At 37.1% G+C, this 20,579-nt stretch overlaps 2 protein-coding genes across 2 annotated transcripts; both read left to right on the top strand.

The window, feature by feature from the left end:
- Positions 1 to 521: 521 nt before the first annotated feature.
- On the top strand, positions 522 to 6,381 carry LOC106055312 (cornifelin homolog). The gene is made up of 4 exons (XM_056015967.1): positions 522 to 874; positions 1,710 to 2,006; positions 3,693 to 3,835; positions 4,660 to 6,381. Exons 2-4 carry the CDS (start codon positions 1,781 to 1,783, stop codon positions 4,819 to 4,821), a joined length of 531 nt encoding a protein of 176 aa, XP_055871942.1. The 5' UTR covers positions 522 to 874; positions 1,710 to 1,780; the 3' UTR covers positions 4,822 to 6,381.
- A 740-nt stretch (positions 6,382 to 7,121) lies between these two features.
- On the top strand, positions 7,122 to 15,844 carry LOC106055311 (uncharacterized). The gene is made up of 5 exons (XM_056015910.1): positions 7,122 to 8,966; positions 10,554 to 10,614; positions 11,386 to 11,755; positions 11,851 to 11,996; positions 13,672 to 15,844. Exons 2-5 carry the CDS (start codon positions 10,561 to 10,563, stop codon positions 13,774 to 13,776), a joined length of 675 nt encoding a protein of 224 aa, XP_055871885.1. The 5' UTR covers positions 7,122 to 8,966; positions 10,554 to 10,560; the 3' UTR covers positions 13,777 to 15,844.
- Positions 15,845 to 20,579: the final 4,735 nt, after the last annotated feature.

Here is a 20,579-nt window from a genome sequence, read left to right as displayed (position 1 = left end):
TTGTTTACAGAACTACAGGACAGAGCACAAATTATGAGAAGCATATCCTTAAACTCAATGTTGTTGACGAATGCGGGTGAGTCTATTGAACTCATAATAATGGCAGGATGACCAGCTTTATTAGAACCTGCCTACCTAGGTCGCCATAGGCATAACCAGGTGGAGAAAAGAAAATCTTGAGTCGACCACCTGAGGACAATGGTTGAGGGAGTTGTGCTTGCCTTGAATGTGGCAAAGTATGTAGGTCACATCTGGGGCTGCGCAGCCACGGAAAATACTGCATTCCTCACTGATCTTCGGACTAGAAGACAAGCCTTATTAAAAAAATAATAGACTTAGACATACATCTATAAGTACACTCCATCAAAGGAACAGTAATCAAAGTAGGCTACTGCAGTTCAATTCATCATTGTATTCTATATTTACTTCTGATTCACCTGGCCCCTCCCCTCAAACCGTGAGGCCTACTTTCCCTAATCTTGGCCAGATGACTAAGTCATCGTTTGCACTTGAACACTTCACATTGTTCTCGGCTACCTGGACAATATAGTGACCCTCGTGATCGCTTTGTTTATTTCGACCAACTAAGTAGACCTACAACATCAAATAGTCAATGAGTTCTTGTGTAGTTAAAACACGGACACATTGATGTAGTAAAACTACTACAGACCTACTACTAGTGTAAACCTGCTTGTTACTTAAAAGGATTTTTTTTTTTTTTTGCTGGTGTCAACTTGAGGCTGAACTACATCTTCAGTCAGCTGTTTAAATTATTGTTTTGTTGTTTGTTTTTTTCGGATTGACAAACAATATGTATGTTTTAGTGTGATTTAATGATATTTACACTATGTGAAGGAGATTAGTTAATCCGAAGGTTAGTAAGTTTCGTACTTAATCATGGACATGTGCTAAATAGTTTTTTGTTGTTGTTTTTTTTCCCCAGAGAAATTGATGTAAACTTAGAAGATGATTACGTCCTACGCGCCATGCATCTAGTCATGCATGTTAACCAATAACTTAAATTCAAAAAAGAAGATGATTACGTCCTACGCATCATGCATCTAGTCATGCATATTAACCTATGACTTAAATTCTGCCAAGTCACTGGCTTTTCCTGGCTAGCTCAGGCTCTAATAGCACTAGGGAAGAATGAGAATTTGTACTAATTTGTCCTAGCATATGGGACGAGGAATGTGTCTTTCAGCATATGATATATGCATCCACTGAACCAAGCAGTAAAACAAAAAACAAAAGATTCAAATTAGAATTTTTAGGTTAACTGGTAAGGGCTCAAACTGAATTCATTTCATTTTTATCTGTTTGTATTTATCAAATCAACAACAACTACGAATCGGAAAGGCTATATTAAGTTTGTGTAGAAAAGGTACAAAAAAATATATGTACAATGTACTTAACCTAAAATCATTCATCATCAATAACTAGTAATAGGCCTGTTTATTTTAACAAAGATTACAGTAATCCACTCCGTCTGTCTGTCTGTGTAGTACCGGTACAAATTGTGTTCACGTCATTTCTCCAACCTTCTATTGCTGGATCAACTTGAAATGAAGCACAATTATTCTTCCATAACAAAATATGTATAAGTTAAACAAATTTTCGCTCAAATGAGAAGAAGACATGATTGTAACATTTATTGAACTGTTACGTAATTTTACCGTAAATAATGTTGCATACTTTTATGCCCGCAGATGTCAACAAAATCTTCGCTTTGAAATTCCCTAACTTTTTTGGTAGTGTGCGCCGCACTGTGGGGAAAAAAATGAGTGCTGGAAACAACCGGACGATCGACTCCACATCCTCCAGCCACGCCGCGGGGCATCCCGTGGTCAGCCAGCCTCTCGATGTGTCAACGACCACCTGGTTCTCGACGTTGGAATCCCAAGTAGGTATGGAGCAACAGCAGCAGAATCAGCAGACCAGACTGGGGCCCAATTCCAGAAACTGGAGTTCAGGACTCTGTGACTGCACTGAAGACAGAAAAATATGTGAGCCATGTTTCATCTGCCTCCTTTTCGTTATCGTCTGCCTCGTTCTCGTTATCGTCTGCCTCCTTCTCGTTATCGTCTGCCTCTTTCTCGTTATCGTCTGCCTCCTTCTCGTTATCGTCTGCCTCGTTCTCGTTATCGTCTGCCTCCTTCTCGTTATCATCTGCCTCCTCCTCGTTATCGTCTGCCTCCTTCTCGTTATCGTCTGCCTCATTCTCGTTATCGTCTGCCTCCTTCTCGCCATCGTCTGCCTCCTTCTCGCTATCGTGTTGCCTCCTTCTCGTTATCGTCTGCCTCCTTCTCGTTATCGTCTGCCTCCTTCTCGTTATCGTCTGCCTCCTTCTCGTTATCGTCTGCCTCCTTCTCGCTATCGTCTGCCTCCTTCTCGCTATCATGTTGGAAGATTCAGATAAGCAGTCTTCTAAGGGAAATGAACTACGCAGTGACTTCCAGATGGGGCAGTTCTTATGTTATATGATACAGACGTTACGATATCACACAAAATATAATTTCATATCACAGGTTCTCTTAAACATTACATGTAAAATTTACAACAGTTTCGTTCAATGATCGACATTCTCTGGTGACACATGGGCAGGTCCAAACTTTCCGCTTCGGAAATGTGTTGTCTAAATTTGTAGTGTCTTGTTGGGAATCGAAAAAAAAAAAATTAATTGATCGAGTCAGAATAGCTTGAAATATGCATCATGTATTCTTAAGTTTGAGTTAGAACTGTTCAGCACACTCTTACTGTATTTTTTCTTCTATATTTAGAAAAGAAAAGAGATCTCGACTGCTTATTCCTTCTCCTAAATTAGACCAAGTAGGTCAGCTTTTTCAACTCCATCCACTTGTCGGCAATGAATTTACGTTATGTGTCTTCATTGAATAATAATACTGTTGTATTAACCGAGGGGATAAGGACAACTGACTTCGCAGACACATTCGAAGTCCTAAACCAGTGATGCCCAAAATACGACCCGCGGGCCACATTCGGCCCGCAAAGAGGTTTTATCTGGGCCGTAAAGTCCGCTCAAAGTCTAGAAAATTTTCCCCCTCCTTTTTTTTTCAAAAAAAAAAAATGTTAAAAAAATGTATCTTTACCTACATTAGGACCATGACATTTTTCTATGATGGATCGGTACCATGCCATTTAAAATTTGTAGGTTTATGAAATTGGAGAGCCGAAGAAACTAAAAGTGAACTCAAAATTTAGAATCTACCAGGCAAAAGTGAACGGATCCTTACTTATTTTTTTTTGTGGAACTTAATAATAAGACAACATATTTGTTTTGTAAATTGTGTCTGTTTAAAAAAACAACAACCTATAAGCGCATTATCAAACAAATATGACGGCTTTCTTGGTTTGAGATTGTTAAACTACGCCTAGGGACTGGAGGATCCTTGGGAATATTTACCAAAAAGAGACAAGAAAATGAGTCGTTGGTAAAGGCTATCTGTTGCTCACATTTTAAATGAGAAAGGAAGCCGGTTTCACATGCTTCCAATATCCCATTAAGTACTAGATCCATAAGTTTCTGATATAATTGTTTCAGGTCAATTTCATTTAGTTCTTGTACATTTTCGGTCATAGCAGTACACAGATGTATTTGTACTGTGTATCCGTTTGTATTTAGTACATGTCATGACACCTAAACTTTAGGCATTGCTTTTTTTTTTTTTCAGGCTGCAACGGATTTTGGTGTCTCCCGTGTCTAGCATGCCAGGTGTCTCAAGACATGGGCGAATCCTTTTGTTTACCCTGCTGTGTGCCGTGCGCTTATCTGTATGTCCTTAGAACGAAGATTCGGATGGAACAGAACATCACAGTATGTCAAGTATCATAGGAGATTTTCCAAAGTTGTTTTTTTTTTGTCCTTGTATATATGATAAAACTTTGTTTTATCTTTAAAATCATTACGGTTACTATAATCAAAGTAGCTGGAAGTAGATCTTTCATGCGTTTGCGGATAACAATACCTTTTAACAAGTAAATTTAAAAAAATCAAAGCTTATATTAAACGTACTTTTATTAATTAGTTTGGATCAGTAATGTAATTAAATTTGTAATAGATCTAGAATAACAACAAAAAAAGCATTTATAGAAATTTTAAAAAGGGGGAACTACCTGAATTCAAACTCATGGCTCAAGTCTTCTAAGGCCTCTCAGGCCAACACGAGAGCTTACGAACATGGAAGATTGTATAGTTATATATTGTTTCTATAGTGTCGACCTGTTTTCTGGTTTGTGTTCACTAAGACTCAGATCACGGCCTATAAAGGGGACTAATCCAGCTTATACCACCACTTCAGTTAATTACAATTTCTTTCCTTTTCTTTTTGAGAAACCAAAAAAAAAATTTTTACCCTATAATTAACTAACTAATTGTTGTTTTGTTTTTTTAATCAATTCTTGTGTTCTCAGGTTAAATAAATAATTGTCAAAATTTCAGCTTGATCCGATATTGGGCGTGGGAGAAATAGCGTGTACAAACTTTTTTACATGCAGACAGAGAGATGGACAGACATACAGACAGAGTTGATATAAGCTTTGTAAAAGTGACGAGGAAATACACAGGACTTAGATGGCAACAGAATTTTTTTTCGTAGTTCATTGCTCATTGTTCTTCCTTTTCTCTATCTCTCCATTCAGGGGAGCACCATGGATGATTGCTGCCCAGTTTGCTGTTGTCCTTCATGCACGCTGTGCCAACTGGCCAGAGAGCTGAAATATACCCAGCGGAGTGATATGATGATGACCAGCTGGAGACCAAGGCATGCACACAGTGACGACAGACAAGACATGAACGTGTAGAGAGACCCACCATTTGTATGTTCCGAGAGTGCAGAAAAAAAAATTGAAGAAACAAGACAAAAATTAGGAACATCTTTCACGGGTGTGCTTATGGCAATCACTATTAACACGGTGTGCTAATGTCAATCACTATTAACACGGTGTGCTAATGTCAATCACTATTAACACGGTGTGCTAATGGCAGTCACTATTAACACGGTGTGCTAGTGGCAATCACTATTAACACGGTGTGCTAATGGCAGTCACTATTAACACGGTGTGCTAATGGCAGTCACTATTAACACGGTGTGCTAATGGCAATCACTATTAACACGGTGTGCTAATGGCAATCACTATTAACACGGTGTGCTAATGTCAATCACTATTAACACGGTGTGCTAATGGCAGTCACTATTAACACGGTGTGCTAATGTCAATCACTATTAACACGGTGTGCTAATGGCAATCACTATTAACATGGCGTGCTAATGGCAGACACTATTAACACGGCGTGCTAGTGGCAATCACTATTAACACGGTGTGCTAATGTCAATCACTATTAACACGGTGTGCTAATGTCAATCACTATTAACACGGTGTGCTAATGGCAATCACTATTAACACGGTGTGCTAATGGCAGTCACTATTAACACGGTGTGCTAGTGGCAATCACTATTAACACGGTGTGCTAATGGCAGTCACTATTAACACGGTGTGCTAATGGCAGTCACTATTAACACGGTGTGCTAATGGCAATCACTATTAACACGGTGTGCTAATGGCAGTCACTATTAACACGGTGTGCTAGTGGCAATCACTATTAACACGGTGTGCTAATGGCAGTCACTATTAACACGGTGTGCTAATGGCAGTCACTATTAACACGGTGTGCTAGTGGCAATCACTATTAACACGGTGTGCTAATGGCAGTCACTATTAACACGGTGTGCTAATGGCAGTCACTATTAACACGGTGTGCTAATGGCAATCACTATTAACACGGTGTGCTAATGGCAATCACTATTAACACGGTGTGCTAATGTCAATCACTATTAACACGGTGTGCTAATGGCAATCACTATTAACACGGTGTGCTAATGTCAATCACTATTAACACGGTGTGCTAATGTCAATCACTATTAACACGGTGTGCTAATGGCAGTCACTATTAACACGGTGTGCTAATGTCAATCACTATTAACACGGTGTGCTAATGGCAATCACTATTAACATGGCGTGCTAATGGCAGACACTATTAACACGGCGTGCTAGTGGCAATCACTATTAACACGGTGTGCTAATGTCAATCACTATTAACACGGTGTGCTAATGTCAATCACTATTAACACGGTGTGCTAATGGCAATCACTATTAACACGGTGTGCTAATGGCAGTCACTATTAACACGGTGTGCTAGTGGCAATCACTATTAACACGGTGTGCTAATGGCAGTCACTATTAACACGGTGTGCTAATGGCAGTCACTATTAACACGGTGTGCTAATGGCAATCACTATTAACACGGTGTGCTAATGGCAATCACTATTAACACGGTGTGCTAATGTCAATCACTATTAACACGGTGTGCTAATGGCAATCACTATTAACACGGTGTGCTAATGGCAATCACTATTAACATGGTGTGCTAATGGCAATCACTATTAACACAGTGTGCTAATGGCAGTCACTATTAACACGGTGTGCTAATGTCAATCACTATTAACACGGTGTGCTAATGGCAATCACTATTAACACGGTGTGCTAATGGCAGTCACTATAAACACGGTGTGCTAATGGCAGTCACTATTAACACAGTGTGCTAATGGCAGTCACTATTAACACGGTGTGCTAATGGCAATCACTATTAACACAGTGTGCTAATGGCAGTCACTATTAACACGGTGTGCTAATGGCAATCACTATTAACACGGTGTGCTAATGGCAGTCACTATTAACACGGTGTGCTAATGGCAGTCACTATTAACACGGTGTGCTAATGGCAATCACTATTAACACGGTGTGCTAATGGCAATCACTATTAACACAGTGTGCTATTGGCAGTCACTATTAACACGGTGTGCTAATGGCAGTCACTATTAACACGGTGTGCTAATGGCAATCACTATTAACACGGTGTGCTAATGGCAGTCACTATTAACACGGTGTGCTAATGGCAGTCACTATTAACACGGTGTGCTAATGGCAGTCACTATTAACACGGTGTGCTAATGGCAGTCACTAATTAACACGGTGTGCTAATGGCAGTCACTAATTAACACGGTGTCTTAATGGCAGTCACTAATTAACACGGTGTGCTAATGGCAGTCACTAATTAACACAGTGTGCTAATGGCAGTCACTAATTAACACGGTGTGCTAATGCGAGACCAACGTTATAGAAGGCCTGAGCACTGACCTGTAACTTCAAACCTGTGGGCAGTTTAGACAAATAGCTTGTTGCCAAGTCACTGGTCTGTACGACGTTTTATACGTTATGTTACGACGCTACAGGTCAGTGTTTGGGCAATAGCTGTGCAAAGGTATAGGCTATTGTCAATTGATATTGATATGATTTCTGTTTTAAAAGAGGTAATAGGGTTCAAAGATGCTATTTTTGCTGTCAGTGGATATGTTGTACAAATTTGTCCTAGCATATGGAACGAGGAATTTGCCTTTATCTTTGTGTCTTTCTGAGTATTTTATTAGATTTTGTTTATGTGAAGTGGTCTACCACGTTAATTTTACTTGTATTTTTTTTTTACAATACCTTGATAATAGTCCTAGATTCTTGGTTATCTTGTATTGTGTATTACAGATATGAGTTCTATTACTAAGACATACAAAAGGGCCAATACCCAGTAACAAAGTTCACTCGAGATGAAACAGAAGAACGAACCTTAATACAGAATGGGCCACAGTCGAGTCAGTAACTAAAACGATGTTGTCCCTTCAAGAGACTAGCAGTAACTGTCCTAAAAGTCTACAATAATAACCTAATAATCTCTAACCCAATGCCGTCACTAAAAATGTCGCGTTCAAAGTCTGTTTTCTACAGTGCTTTTCTAAACTAAACTAAGTGTCTAACAAGGGTTGTCCATTTAATGTGATCTTTGGGGCTGAGTAGGTTCTATTTGGTAACTTCTGGAACTTGACTTCTGCTTTTCTTACAGTATGTTATAAATTACAGACGTTACATCAGAAAAGAAGATAATTACGTCATACGCATTTCATGCGTCAATCTAATCATGCATGCTAATCATTGACTTAAACTCTATTTAGTCGTTGGTTTTTCTGGCTGATTCAGGCAACCCATCCATTCTCTAATCTCTGTTAGCACAAGGGAAGAAGAAGCACTTGTACAAATTCGTTCTATGGAATAAGAAACAAGGTTAGGCTTAGAGATCAACTAAAAAAGAGGCGAAAGCATATCCTAATTCGTTGACTCTGAGCCGACCAATACAAATAACAAAGAAATTCAACGTAATATAATCATAACATTTTTGCGATCAATATTTAGAATGGGTTGTATCTAGTTTATATATTTACTGGAGAGGGAAAAAAAAAACAATGTATAAAGTCAAAATACTTTACTGCTCGCTAAAGCAGCCATCTTGGTGACATCACTAGATAATCCCACAGAAAACAAAAATCTATAGCAGATTCACGCACTGGAAAATACTCTCTATTCGAATTTTTCCCCCATCTGCTTCTCTTTGTCAATAAAAATGTTGAGAATTCGATAAATATTCATGATAAAAAAATATTAAATCTAATGTCTCCCTTTACAACTAAATAAAAAATAAAATCGGAAGACTTGGCAAATGCTTTAAGGCGTTGTCAAATTATATCGACTACTTTTAACCCTTAAAACGCGTGTGGTATTTATTTATTGCAATTCCATTTTGTACGCACTCATTTTAAAACAGCTCAGCACTTTAAGGGTTAAAGCAAAATATTGGTGAAACAGTTTCAAATTGTGCTTATTAATAAGAACTATTGTGTGCATCTCTGAAAACGTTTAATCCGACTGTGTCTCGGTGTAATCATATCTGGCTAAGCTGTGATGTTCAAATACTTTATTTGTTGCTGGGTAGAGGTCTGCATGTAGAGCAGTGTGTCCATGATATCAAGATACAGTAAATTTTGCTTTTGTTTGTCCGAAATCAGGTGAATTTTATTTGAATTGTATCCTTTTATTTTAAGATAGGATAATTTTAATAAATTGTTGATATTGGTTGGAAAAGATATTCAATAAAATTGTTTTTCTTAATAAGAGACGATCATTAGATCGATTAATTAGATAGATAGATAGATAGATAGATAGATAGATAGATAGATAGGTATTTGGATGGATAGATAGATAGATAGATAGATAGATAGATAGATAGATAGATAGATAGATAGATAGATAGATAGATAGATAGATAGATAGACAGGTAGATTGATAGATAGATAGGTAAATAGATAGATAGGTAGATAGATAGATAGGTAGGTAGGTATTTGGATGGATGGATAGATAGATAGATAGGTATTTGTATAAATAGATAGATAGATAGATAGATAGATAGATAGATAGATGATAGATAGATAGATAGATAGATAGATAGATAGATAGATAGATAGATAGATAGATATTGATTGCATGATTTTGCTTTATTGACTACGACCATTCGATCATTTTGATTTATTCCTGACAATTTTAAATGCTAAAATGTCAATAAAATTGTTTTGCCACAAAGATCAGGTATATTAATGCATTTGTTTCTTCTTTTCATTAATGGAATGGGCTTTTATATACTCGAATACTATATTTGACACAAGAAATGCCACCAGGGGAGGCAATGCATGTCACTATATGCCAGATTATGTCATACGGGCATGAACTCTCTTTTTTTATACCGACTGCGATGTCAATAACTTTTTTTGTTTCGATTATAAACTCCGTCAATAGTTTTTAAAGAACTCAGGAACGTCTTTAAATATTACATTATATTATAATCCATTGTTTTCATCACCACCAAATCCAAAACAAACAGGTTTTGTTTTCTCAAGCGCTCCAACTACGAAATAGTCCAGCTCTACCATTACATAACTAAAGCATATATCACAAGGTTAAGCGTATGATTTGACCTCAGTGGATATTGTCAGATATTAAAATTAACAAAGCAAAGGCTAGGAAACAGCAGTGCGTTATTTATTAAAACGAAAAAAACAAACTAGTTAAAGTCCTTAATAATGTCAGTGGCTTTCATTCGCAACACCAAGAATTCCTCCCCTAGAAATTTCTTTTTGGTATGACCTTACCTGAATGGGTATTGTCTGCTATTAAAATTAACAAAGCAAAGGATAGGAAGGGGACTTAGATTTTTATTAAAACGAAAAAAAAAAAAGCTTGTTAAAGTCCTTTATAATGTTAGTGGCTTTCATTCGAAACGCTAAGAATTGCTTCCCCTAGAAGTTTTTCTTTTTATTTGTAAGTCTTCAGTTTCCTTATTCCATAACTCTCTCCCCATTACAGATCTGTATCACGTGATTCGACTACTTGCTGTTCTGTTCTAACATTATTTGCTCCCCCCCCCTTGTTCTGTTTCATGACGTCCTGTTTTATCTAGTCACTGTTATAAGGGGCAGTGACGGGTAAAAGTAAACATTAATGTTTCATATGATACGCTTCAGACTTATTAGAAATGTATGTAATTGTTATTTTAAAAAAAATGGCTACATTGTATTATTTGTTTAATATATATTTTAAAGCTAGCGAATGGATGAATCAAGCGATCCCCAAAATACTCCTGATGCTGATCCCGAACCCACAGTAAGTAAACACATAAAAGAATGAAAGGTATTGAACTTGTTGTGGTATTATGGAACTATAAACAAACATTTCTACTTTAAAAAAAAATGTTTTTATTTCGAACTAGAATTCATTTTGATTGTTGTTGCATTTTGTGTAACTTTTCATCCGGGAAACAAAAATAGAGTGGGTTTTTAGGATGGGGGGGGGGAGGAGAACAATACGTAATTTCTCCCACACCCATTCTCGGATCAAGTTGAAAACTTGATACAATTATTTTTTTTATCTAATAAAACACGAATCAATAAAAAAAAATTAAACAATTATTTAATTAATAGTTGGTTGTTAATTAATTTGTTTGGTATTTAAAAACAGTAAATAAATGCATACTATTCAATGATGTGGCTGTAGTTGTGAAATTATTTTCCTAATTTGGTTTGGCACATGTTTGTTTTTTCCCACTTTCCATTCTTAGGTTAACTCTTTCTCTCCGTAATTATTGACCACATTCTGGTGGAATCAAAGTTGGTATCGTCAGTTAGGAGAGAAAGAGTTAAGTTTAAATTATGCACAACTGTTCATAGTCGAAAACAATGTATGAATCAATAAAAAAATTATCACTAATCAATTAGTGGTAATTAATTTATTATGTTTTATATTGAAAAAAGGATATTATTCATGGAGTATCGAGATATATGTCAATGATTTTGCTGTTCTTCTCCTTCGATGAGCTTTGTTTTTTTAAAGATTTTGTAAATATTTTGCTTGTTTATATTTTACTCTATTCTATAGTCCCCCAAAGAAGAGAACAAAGACCTCGCTAAGAGCATCGAGAAACAAATCACTAAGAACCTCGCAAGATCCAACACCTTCAGACCCCAGCCCATCAACAACATCAATGTGAACATTCAGACTCACGCCCCTCACATCTCCACAGAGGGCGACCAGAGCGCCAAAGGGCTTCTCATGCCCCTGGCACAGCTGCAGTTCCCCAACTACAACAGCGCCGCTCCACAGGCGCCCCCCAAGCAGGAAGAGGCGCCAATGTCCCCCACGGCGACGACGACGAACGTCATTATAAACCAGCCGATGCAGGCGTCGCCCCAGCCACCACGCCCTTGGAGAACGGGCCTGTGCTCAATATGCGATGATTGCCATATCTGTAAGTTAAACCCACAGCGCAATGTTCTGTACAGTGCTACAGTATGCATGAAGATTATAACCAAATCATTATTGTTTTGTTTCTTTTTATTACAGGCTGTTGCTCAACCTTCTGTTTCATTTGCTATGCTTGCTCTATTTCTGTCGACATGGATGAGTCGTGTTGTGTCCCTTGTTGCATACCAGGCCCGGCATCTTTAATCGCATTGAGGACTAAAATAAGAACCCAGGAGAACATTCAAGTAAGTGTCACTTAATAATATACATCAAGGTCAAGGATGTTTCAGTTACATCAACAATAAGCTGTATGTTTACATTGTAAAGTGTTTTGTAAAATGTTTCACATGTTTCGGATGTTCCTTCAGAGTTGAAGATAGTTTACTTCCTAGTCCAAAACTCCCGCAGGACGACGGGGGATGGGAACGGGCAGGGTTTGAACCCTCGACCGTCGATAAATCCGAACGACAGTCCAGCGCGCAAACCGCACGACCAGGCAGCAACATTCCAAGAATCAACAGTAAATGTCCAACAGTTCTAAAATTAACCCAAGGGTTCTAGGCTTCTAGTCTTTTCTTGTATTTTGGAGACGCTAATTTTAAATAGGATATAAATAATAAATACATGGGAGACAGTAAGTGGTTTCCTTTTGTAGATGCGTTTCAGGCCTCATGATAAACTTTTGTGAATCTATAAATGAAATTGTTATTTTGTATATTCATAGTGTCTGTTTAAATATATGCTTTTTTCTTGAGGAATTAAATTGTTTTATTTCGTGGAGAAAAATTATGTTATTTTTTTCAATTTAGCAAAGACTTCAACAAATACATTGGAATTTGGGTTATCTGATTTAGATTTTTAAATGTACCATTCTTGTATATTTAAACGCATGAAACACTCAATTCCATTGTATTAAGTTTAGATAGTGTTCCTTGTGGTACACTGCTCGAGGTTTTCGTTTAGGACTAACGAAATTCATTTGCTACGACTGTATGTGTTTGTATCTGTCTGGGAAGGGCACGTATCCCGTATGGGAGACGAACGTATGCCAAAGGCAGTCTTTTTTTTTGGTGAGTTAAAAGGTGGTCGACGTAACAGAGGCGCCCCACAGAAACGCTTCAAAGACCAGCTTAGGCCTCAACTTTCCTTGGCTGACATAGAAGAGAGCACCTGGTTGCGTGCGGCCTCAGAACGAGACAGCTGAAGGTCACTCACGAAGGCCGCGGGATACACATTTGAGACCAAAAGAAAATCTGCTGCCGAGGACAAACGCAGACGGCGAAAAGAAAATCTAAATCGACCACCTGCGGACAATGGTTATGTTTGCCCTGGATGTGGCAAAATATGTAGGTCTTAGCTGGGGCTGCGCAGCCATGGGAAATACTGCATTCCTCACTAATCTTCGGACTCGAAGACTAGCCTTATTATTATGTGTTTGTATGATATTGGTGTACGTTGACAAGAAGATATAATATTAATAGATCTAGTTGTATATTTCCTCTTATTGTTTTATTTGTTAAAAATGTTTGTAAAATGTTTGACATGTTTCGGATGTTCCTTCAGAGCTGAAGATAACTTACTTCCTAGTCGAAACCTTCCGCAGGACGAGGGGGGAATGGGAACGGGCAGGGTTTGAACCAACTGGCTTTAACTGAAATAGAAGAGAGCACCTGGTTGCAGGTGGCGTCAGAACGAGGCAGCTGGAGGTCACTGACAAAGACAGTGGGATACACATTTGAGACCAAAAGAAAATCCGAAGACAGACGTAGACTGCGAGAAGAAAATCGAAATCAAGAACAATGGTTATGCCTGCGCTTGATGTGGCAAAATATGTAGGTCACATCTTGGGCTTATAAACTATCGTTTTAAACATTGGTCCTACATTCATGTTATTTTTTTTCCCAACACTTTCTCGTCCAGGGAAGCATCATGAGGGACTGTTGTGCCGCCTTCTGGTGTCCATCTTGTGCTTTGTGCCAACTGGCCAGGGAGGTGAAGTACGTCAACTTGACCAAGACAGAATAAAAAAAACTGTTACGTCAACACCAGAACCGACTTTGGGTTGAGACCTAGATTTCCAACAAGGAAAAAAACAACAATTTTTGTTTAAAGCTCTATATCTTTTGAAATGTTAATATTTATTTACCAGTCTTAACATTTATTTGATTTTTGTTAAGACATCAGTTCAGGGCTAGTATGTTCAACAGTCAGACGCTTTCTTCTTTGTAGACACTGGCCACCATATGTTTAAGATGTTTTTTTTTTTCATTTTTTTTCAGTGAAAAGTTTAATTACTGGAATAATTTTTAGTTTCTTTGTTTCCTTTTAAAACCATTCCTTGCTTCATTAAAAATCTATATAGTTTTAGGCTTAGTTCAATGATTATCTTTAGAACTGAGTAGTGTTGTAGCTATTTATTTCATGGCTTAGCTAGTACACACTTTTAGATCAATTTAAAAACAGCAACAACATTTTAACATCAATTTGAGTACAATGTAGACCATATGCTCAACTCACGTCGTATACGACGCCGTTCAACAGTTTACTGCGAAAGATCTGTTCTTTAGGCTTACATGTATAAGCCAATAGTTCAAATCTGATACGAATCGGACACTATTTTATTTTTTAATTTTGAATAGACCAATAGATACACATTAAACTATCTCGAACGTAGATGACGGGGATCAAAGCTTCCGGAAAGTACCGAAACGTTATTAGGTATGCGCAGTTACGCAGTAACAAAACCAATATACAGATTAGAAATGGATTTGGCTCTTGTAGACAAACGTAGAGTATACGATCATGACTCATTTATTCAGTTCTACTATATTTATCTATTTTATTCACTTCACTTTTCAAATAGTCACTGCTATAAGGTGTGTTAATTTGCGCCTATGTAAGGTCTTTAGGATTAAATCTTGTTCATTTTATCCTTTTTATTTAATTTTAACTTTATTTATTATTTTTTTATTTTTCTTTTTTTTTTTGGTAATTGGACTGATACGTGTAGAAATCTTACAACTATCTAATGATGCGTAAACCATTAATAACGCGATTAATTGATCCAATATTTCTTGTTTTAAATTAACATTGACAGTGTTTTCTTGTGAGCCAAGAATGCTTAGCGGCAACAAATCTGTCCAACACTTCAGTTACCTAACGCAATTCAAAACAGACTAAACTAACGAGCCCACACAATACAACGTATCATAAGATTTTATACAAGTCTTCTTGAGTCTATTAGAAACTTTATCTTGATCCCCCAGCTGCTAGCACATTCCTAATCCCATATGCTAGGATAAATTCCTAAAAGTGCTTCTTCTTCCCTAGTGCCATTACAGCATTGAATGGGTTGCCTCCTGATTCAGCCAGGAAAACCAACGACTTAGCATAGTTGAAGTACGGAAGACTAGATTGGCACATGAAAGCGCGTTGGGCGTAATTATCTTCTGTTTGAAGTAACGTCTGTAATTTATAAGATAGTAAAATCACGGCTGTAGTGATAAAGGTTAACCCTTAACATTTAAGTGTAGCAAACACGCTGGCAATGAATAATCGTTTGAACAGCCTGGTCATATTAGCAAACCTTTAAGTGTTAAAACTATCTTCCGAGAACTAGATCTAGTGCAAAGTTAATGCTGGATTCAAAATGAAATAAATAACTAGATATAAAAAGAGAAACGAACTCTTCTTGCTTTAAAAACTATATAAATTTTATCGTCCATCATGAACACTATTTCCATGTAGCTATTGTAGGCTCTACCAGATTTATTTGTCTTTTTCATTCCTTTAGTAGACCAGTGTTTCCCAAACTGCGCTTCGCGGAACCGTAGTGTTCCGTGAGGCCTGAAAAGGGGTTCCACAAACTATTAGACCACGCCCATCTTTTTCAAATTTAGAATATATTTCATACGATGTTTCAACAGCCGTGGGCCAGTTTTTTTTTTCTATAATCGTGAAGGTTAAAGTTCATGCAGTGTTCAAATTCTAAAGTACTTACAAATATACTTACTGTGATTTTTAACGAAACAAAATTCTGTAAATTAATGATGTAAATTAACGGTGTAAATAAAATAAATTCATTTTAACGTTATGGATTTGTTCTTTGTTCTTCTTCTTTGTTTTTATGGCCTAGATGATAACTGATTCAGCTCTTATGAGCTTTCAATGCGTACTTAAGGGTTGCGACACCAGCATTCCAGAGGCGACCTTAGTAGAACCTTAGGGTCCTGGGCCAGTGTCACAATGGGCTGATGGTGACCCCTCCCCCCCCCCAAAATGGCCGCCTCTGAGCTGGTTGAATGCTGCAAGACGTCGTTGCAATTCTTGTACAGAAAACTTCAGTTGAAAACAAGTAGCATAAAAGATCAGGTTTTTTACAAAGCTTATATCAACTCACTCTGTCTGTCTGTCTGTCTGTCTGTCTCTCTGCCTATGGTAAAAAGTTGTACACGTTATTTCTCCCACACCCAATCTCGGATCAGGCTTTCAGTTTGCACAATTATTTCTTTTACATGACAACACAAGAATCAATTTAAAACATGAATCAATTAGTTAATTAAATATTGGTAATTAATCTTTTTTTTTTTTGGTATCACGAATAAGGGAAAAAAATGCACTTGAACTGAAGTGGTCGTAAAATTATTTCCCTATATCGCCGCTTTCAAGTAAGTTTGTAAAAAACAAATCTGCTATTTTCATAGACACCTCACTAGCAGAGTGGTTAGTTTGTCAGCTTGAGGAGGATTGAGCTAAAAGTTCGATTTCAGTTTGTTCCCTTATATTTTTTTTTTAATAAATGCTTTTAAAAAGCAAATTATGGTAAAGAGTTGCCCAAATCTCCCTTACTTTCATTCCATCCTCTAGTTCCCCAACTGATCCAGTGATAGGATCGCAGCACACTGTGAGAAAGCTAGAAGCATGATATTGTGCTCAACAAAAATAATAGTTACAAATATTTCTAATCGCACAGATTTATTGTTGTTGGTCTAGATCTATTACAAATTTACTTACTTTACTGATCCAAACTAATTCATGCCTAACTTAATTTTAATACGAGTATATTTTGAAAACATTTAGGGATCAGACCAGGGTTCTCACTATTTGATAAATTAATTAGTCCCCCCTCCCAAAAAGATATTCATAAACTGTCAAATTTCTCGGAAAATTGTTTGAGCTGTTTTCAATATGTTGAAGTGTCCAGGTTCCACCCAGTGTTCAACTTTTTGAATCAATGAAGAATTTAAAGGCCAATTATAGCTTACTCTCCTTGGATTGAATACGACACGTGGAGATGAGCCAAGATAGACCCTTACCCTAACCAGTCACCTGGCATAAAGACCAACACGACCTTGAGATGGGGAAACGTGTTCACACCCACGCAGGAAACCTTCCATTGTTTTAGTACAATTTAAATGAAGATCCGAAAATCAATTGTCAATAAATCTGTATGTCTCAGGTAGAAATGTCACTTTTGGTAGGCTTAAGCAGCCAATTTTGAACAAATTCTTTCTGAACTCTTTGGCGTAAGTAATTCCAGGGCGCCTCTTAATGGAAAGAACGTTTGAAAATATTCCACTTCCATTAACCTTTGAATCAAACACTCACTCAGAGGACGCACTTTTTCTTTCTCAGTTTTGTTTCGTTGTCCAACAGCACCAAGAGCGTCTCCCTGAAATTAGAAAAGAGAATTAAAAAAAAACAACGCTAAGTAGAAAGTAGATCGTTTCCGACTTTTGGCTTTGTGCATTATTGTGATCCCGTGTGTTTGTGATGTGTATGTATGTGTATGTATGTGTTTAGACATTCAAAGCCGAAATATTTTTCCTTAAAAGTCAATGTTGCGGTCCACTTCCATAATGCAACATATTGTAACATACCGGTAATGTAACATATTGTAACATAATGTAACAGCTGAGGAGATTTCTTAGCTGTGCAAAAAAAAAGAGTCGACATTAGATTCAGTAATATAGCAGTTGATCTCAACCTTATGCCGGTGACGCCCTCAAAGCAAAATGAAACGTATGCCCCCCAACGCCCGCCTCCTCCTTGTAGGCAGCATATATTCTAGTGGCGTCTACAGAGCAGATTCAGTCATCGTAAGATGAGCTTCGGTCAATGAGGGCTAAGAAAAGGAGCATGAAAACGTATCAAGACGATCTCCATAAACCTTTGTCGAGGACAGTAAAGAAGATAAAATCACTCAATTTAGTAAAAATCACTAAATTTAGAAAGCCTTCAGGACAGAAGACTCAATAGTAAAGTAGCAATTATACATCAAACACTGAACCTTAATCTTCAAATACAAAAACAAAATTTAATAAAATACTCTGAAAGACACAAAGATAAAGGCACATTCCTCATCCCATATGCTAGGACAAATTTGTACAAATACTCCTTCTTCCCTAGTGCTATTAGAGCAGGGAATGGGTTGCCTAAGCTAGCCAGGAAAACCAGTGACTTGGCAGAATTTAAGTCATTGGTTAATATGCATGACTGAATGCATGACGCATAGGACGTAATCATCTTCTTTTTTGAAGTAATGTCTGTATTGTATAAGATAAGATAAAAAATATATCTCATTGTTTTGTTTTCTTTTAATTTATTTATACGTTTCAGACATTAGTTTAAAAAAATGAACATTCTACTATATATATATATTATATTAGATCTCAAAAGAAGTATCAACATACCTCCTGGGGATGGAGGCAGGCAGGGTTTGAACTAGTAAGGACCAACGCAAAGCGCATACCACATATCGCTATGTAAAAGAGATCAACTTTCAAGTATGTAACTACAAAGATAATGCAGATATGATAGAATTGAAATCCACACGAGGAGTGCCCTACAGGTTTAGAAGCACTGTTATACAGATATACTGTATTGATTATTTTTATATCGATATGCTGAGCTATGTCTTCATATATAGCTTGAGATAAACTGACATTCGTTGTGATGGACTGAAATGAAGACATACAGATTAAATAATATCCTCATCATTTTAAGAACTGATCAAGAAATAGTGCATACACTTTGATACTGATCTATATATATATATATATGAGAACAAGAAATCTTTTTTTTCTTTTCTACCAAGTAGCCCCTCCCCCATTTAGTTATTTTTTTCTGTTCAGTATTTCTTGTTCTGTCTAGTATATCTTATTCTAATATATGTTATATTGTCCAGTATTTCTTGTTTGTCCAGTATTTCTTGTTCTGTCCAGTATTTCTTGGGCTGTCCAGTATTTCTTGTTTGTCTAGTATTTCTTGTTCTGTCCAGTATTTCTTGTGCTGTCTAGTATTTCTTTCTCTATCTAGTAATTCACGTACCTCTGTCCTGTCTAGTCTCTCTTGTCCTGTCTAGTATCTCTTATTCTGTCCATTATCTCTTATTCTGAACAATATCTCTCAATCTATCAAGTATCTTTTATTCAATCCAGTATCTCTTGTTGTGTATAGTATAACATATTTTCATTTACAAGTAAGCAACAATATTTCTCAGTGGCTACTATTTCAGAAAAAAACCTTAACAGCCGTGATATCATTACCTAAATAAAGCCCTTGTGCCATAAACATAAAACAGCCTCTCATCAACCTATGCATGTTACCTGCTGACATTAATCGATACAAAACGTAAGATAGGCGCCAAATATATTTTTTTAAAATGGCTTAATTTCTAGCATTTAATAACTTTGGTGTTACGCCATGATGGATTCACACCCCACGCACCCCCTAGCGACGCGGCTGAAGAATTTATTATTAGGCCTATAATTTTTCACTAATGAGCCTAATCAGATTTTTGTAATCATAAGTCGCCAGGATGACAAGACAGATATGCCGAGTGCCGGGTAACAACGTTTATGTCAACTAGGTCTCAAGCTCAGGGCCTTCGGCTAGATATTCAATCGCCCTAACACCTCGACCCCATCCTTGTATATATTAGCAATGAAGTTGTTCCTTTCGTTTCCAGCCACGTCTTTTAACATCCTGCAAAGAGGCAGATTAGGTTGCATGTAGGCGTTGATGGGAGTGACGTTGAAGGTATTGAAGGTATGCCAAAGGGAAACAATCCATAATTTATAAACTCTTTCTTAGATTGTTTGTTACCTACCTTGAGTTCTCAATATTTGTTGAAAATGTGTTTTTTTAAGAATTGGTTTTTATTCACATTGTGAACCGAGTTTCAAACACTAAAACCTCACGATGCTGGTTCATTTTTATTCAAATTGCAATTTTCATAATCCACCCAACTTTATATAGGCGTCTGACAATAGTTGGTCGTTTTGTTAGCCATCCGACACCCTCACTAACCTTGGGCCATAGAAACAGATAACCAATTACCCAACAGCACATAGCAGTTGCACTAAATTATTTTCAATGTGCTCTATTTTTCAACATTTATTCAGATCTTAATGACACTATTACATATATTTTTTAATTGGCTTAAAGAAAATGAAATTTAAAATTATTAATTGTATTTTGGTACATTTGGCAGCCACATTTAAAACTATTAAAGACGCATAATAGATATCCTGATCCCGGTGGAACTATTACCATGGGCAGGAGAAGGGGCAAAGCCGAGCAACCGACGCTAAACCAGTAGGCTTCGGGCAGTAAGGGCTCTTTTGTGAAACTTTAACAAATATAATAAGGTTGATGTCTTCGAGTTCAAAGGTTAAGGATGAGTGCATTATTTAACTAGACAAAACAGACCCAGTAGCGATTGCATATTTTGACACATTGATGCAAACAAGGCCGTTGCATTCGGGGGTCTATTTAAGTTCTCTTTTTCGCAGTGTACGCCTGTTTTCAGCAAGGGATTTTATTTG

The sequence above is a fragment of the Biomphalaria glabrata genome, chromosome 17, assembly GCF_947242115.1.
Source record: "Biomphalaria glabrata chromosome 17, xgBioGlab47.1, whole genome shotgun sequence".
NCBI classification, from domain to species: Eukaryota; Metazoa; Mollusca; class Gastropoda; family Planorbidae; genus Biomphalaria; species Biomphalaria glabrata.
The sequence above is the reverse complement of the archived record's forward strand: the minus strand, read 5'-3'. Positions and strand labels throughout refer to the sequence as shown.

What these genes read in the sequence shown, in the direction of transcription:
- LOC106055312 (XM_056015967.1), top strand. Translation starts at nt 1,781, where the DNA reads ATGAGTGCTGGAAACAACCGGACGATCGACTCCACATCCTCCAGCCAC. An exon ending in CACTGAAGACAGAAAAATAT is followed by an intron (nt 2,007 to 3,692) that starts GTGAGCCATGTT and finishes TTTTTTTTTCAG; the next exon opens with GCTGCAACGGATTTTGGTGT. An exon ending in GGATGGAACAGAACATCACA is followed by an intron (nt 3,836 to 4,659) that starts GTATGTCAAGTA and finishes CTCTCCATTCAG; the next exon opens with GGGAGCACCATGGATGATTG.
- LOC106055311 (XM_056015910.1), top strand. Translation starts at nt 10,561, where the DNA reads ATGGATGAATCAAGCGATCCCCAAAATACTCCTGATGCTGATCCCGAA. An exon ending in ATGCTGATCCCGAACCCACA is followed by an intron (nt 10,615 to 11,385) that starts GTAAGTAAACAC and finishes TCTATTCTATAG; the next exon opens with TCCCCCAAAGAAGAGAACAA. An exon ending in GAACCCAGGAGAACATTCAA is followed by an intron (nt 11,997 to 13,671) that starts GTAAGTGTCACT and finishes TTTCTCGTCCAG; the next exon opens with GGAAGCATCATGAGGGACTG.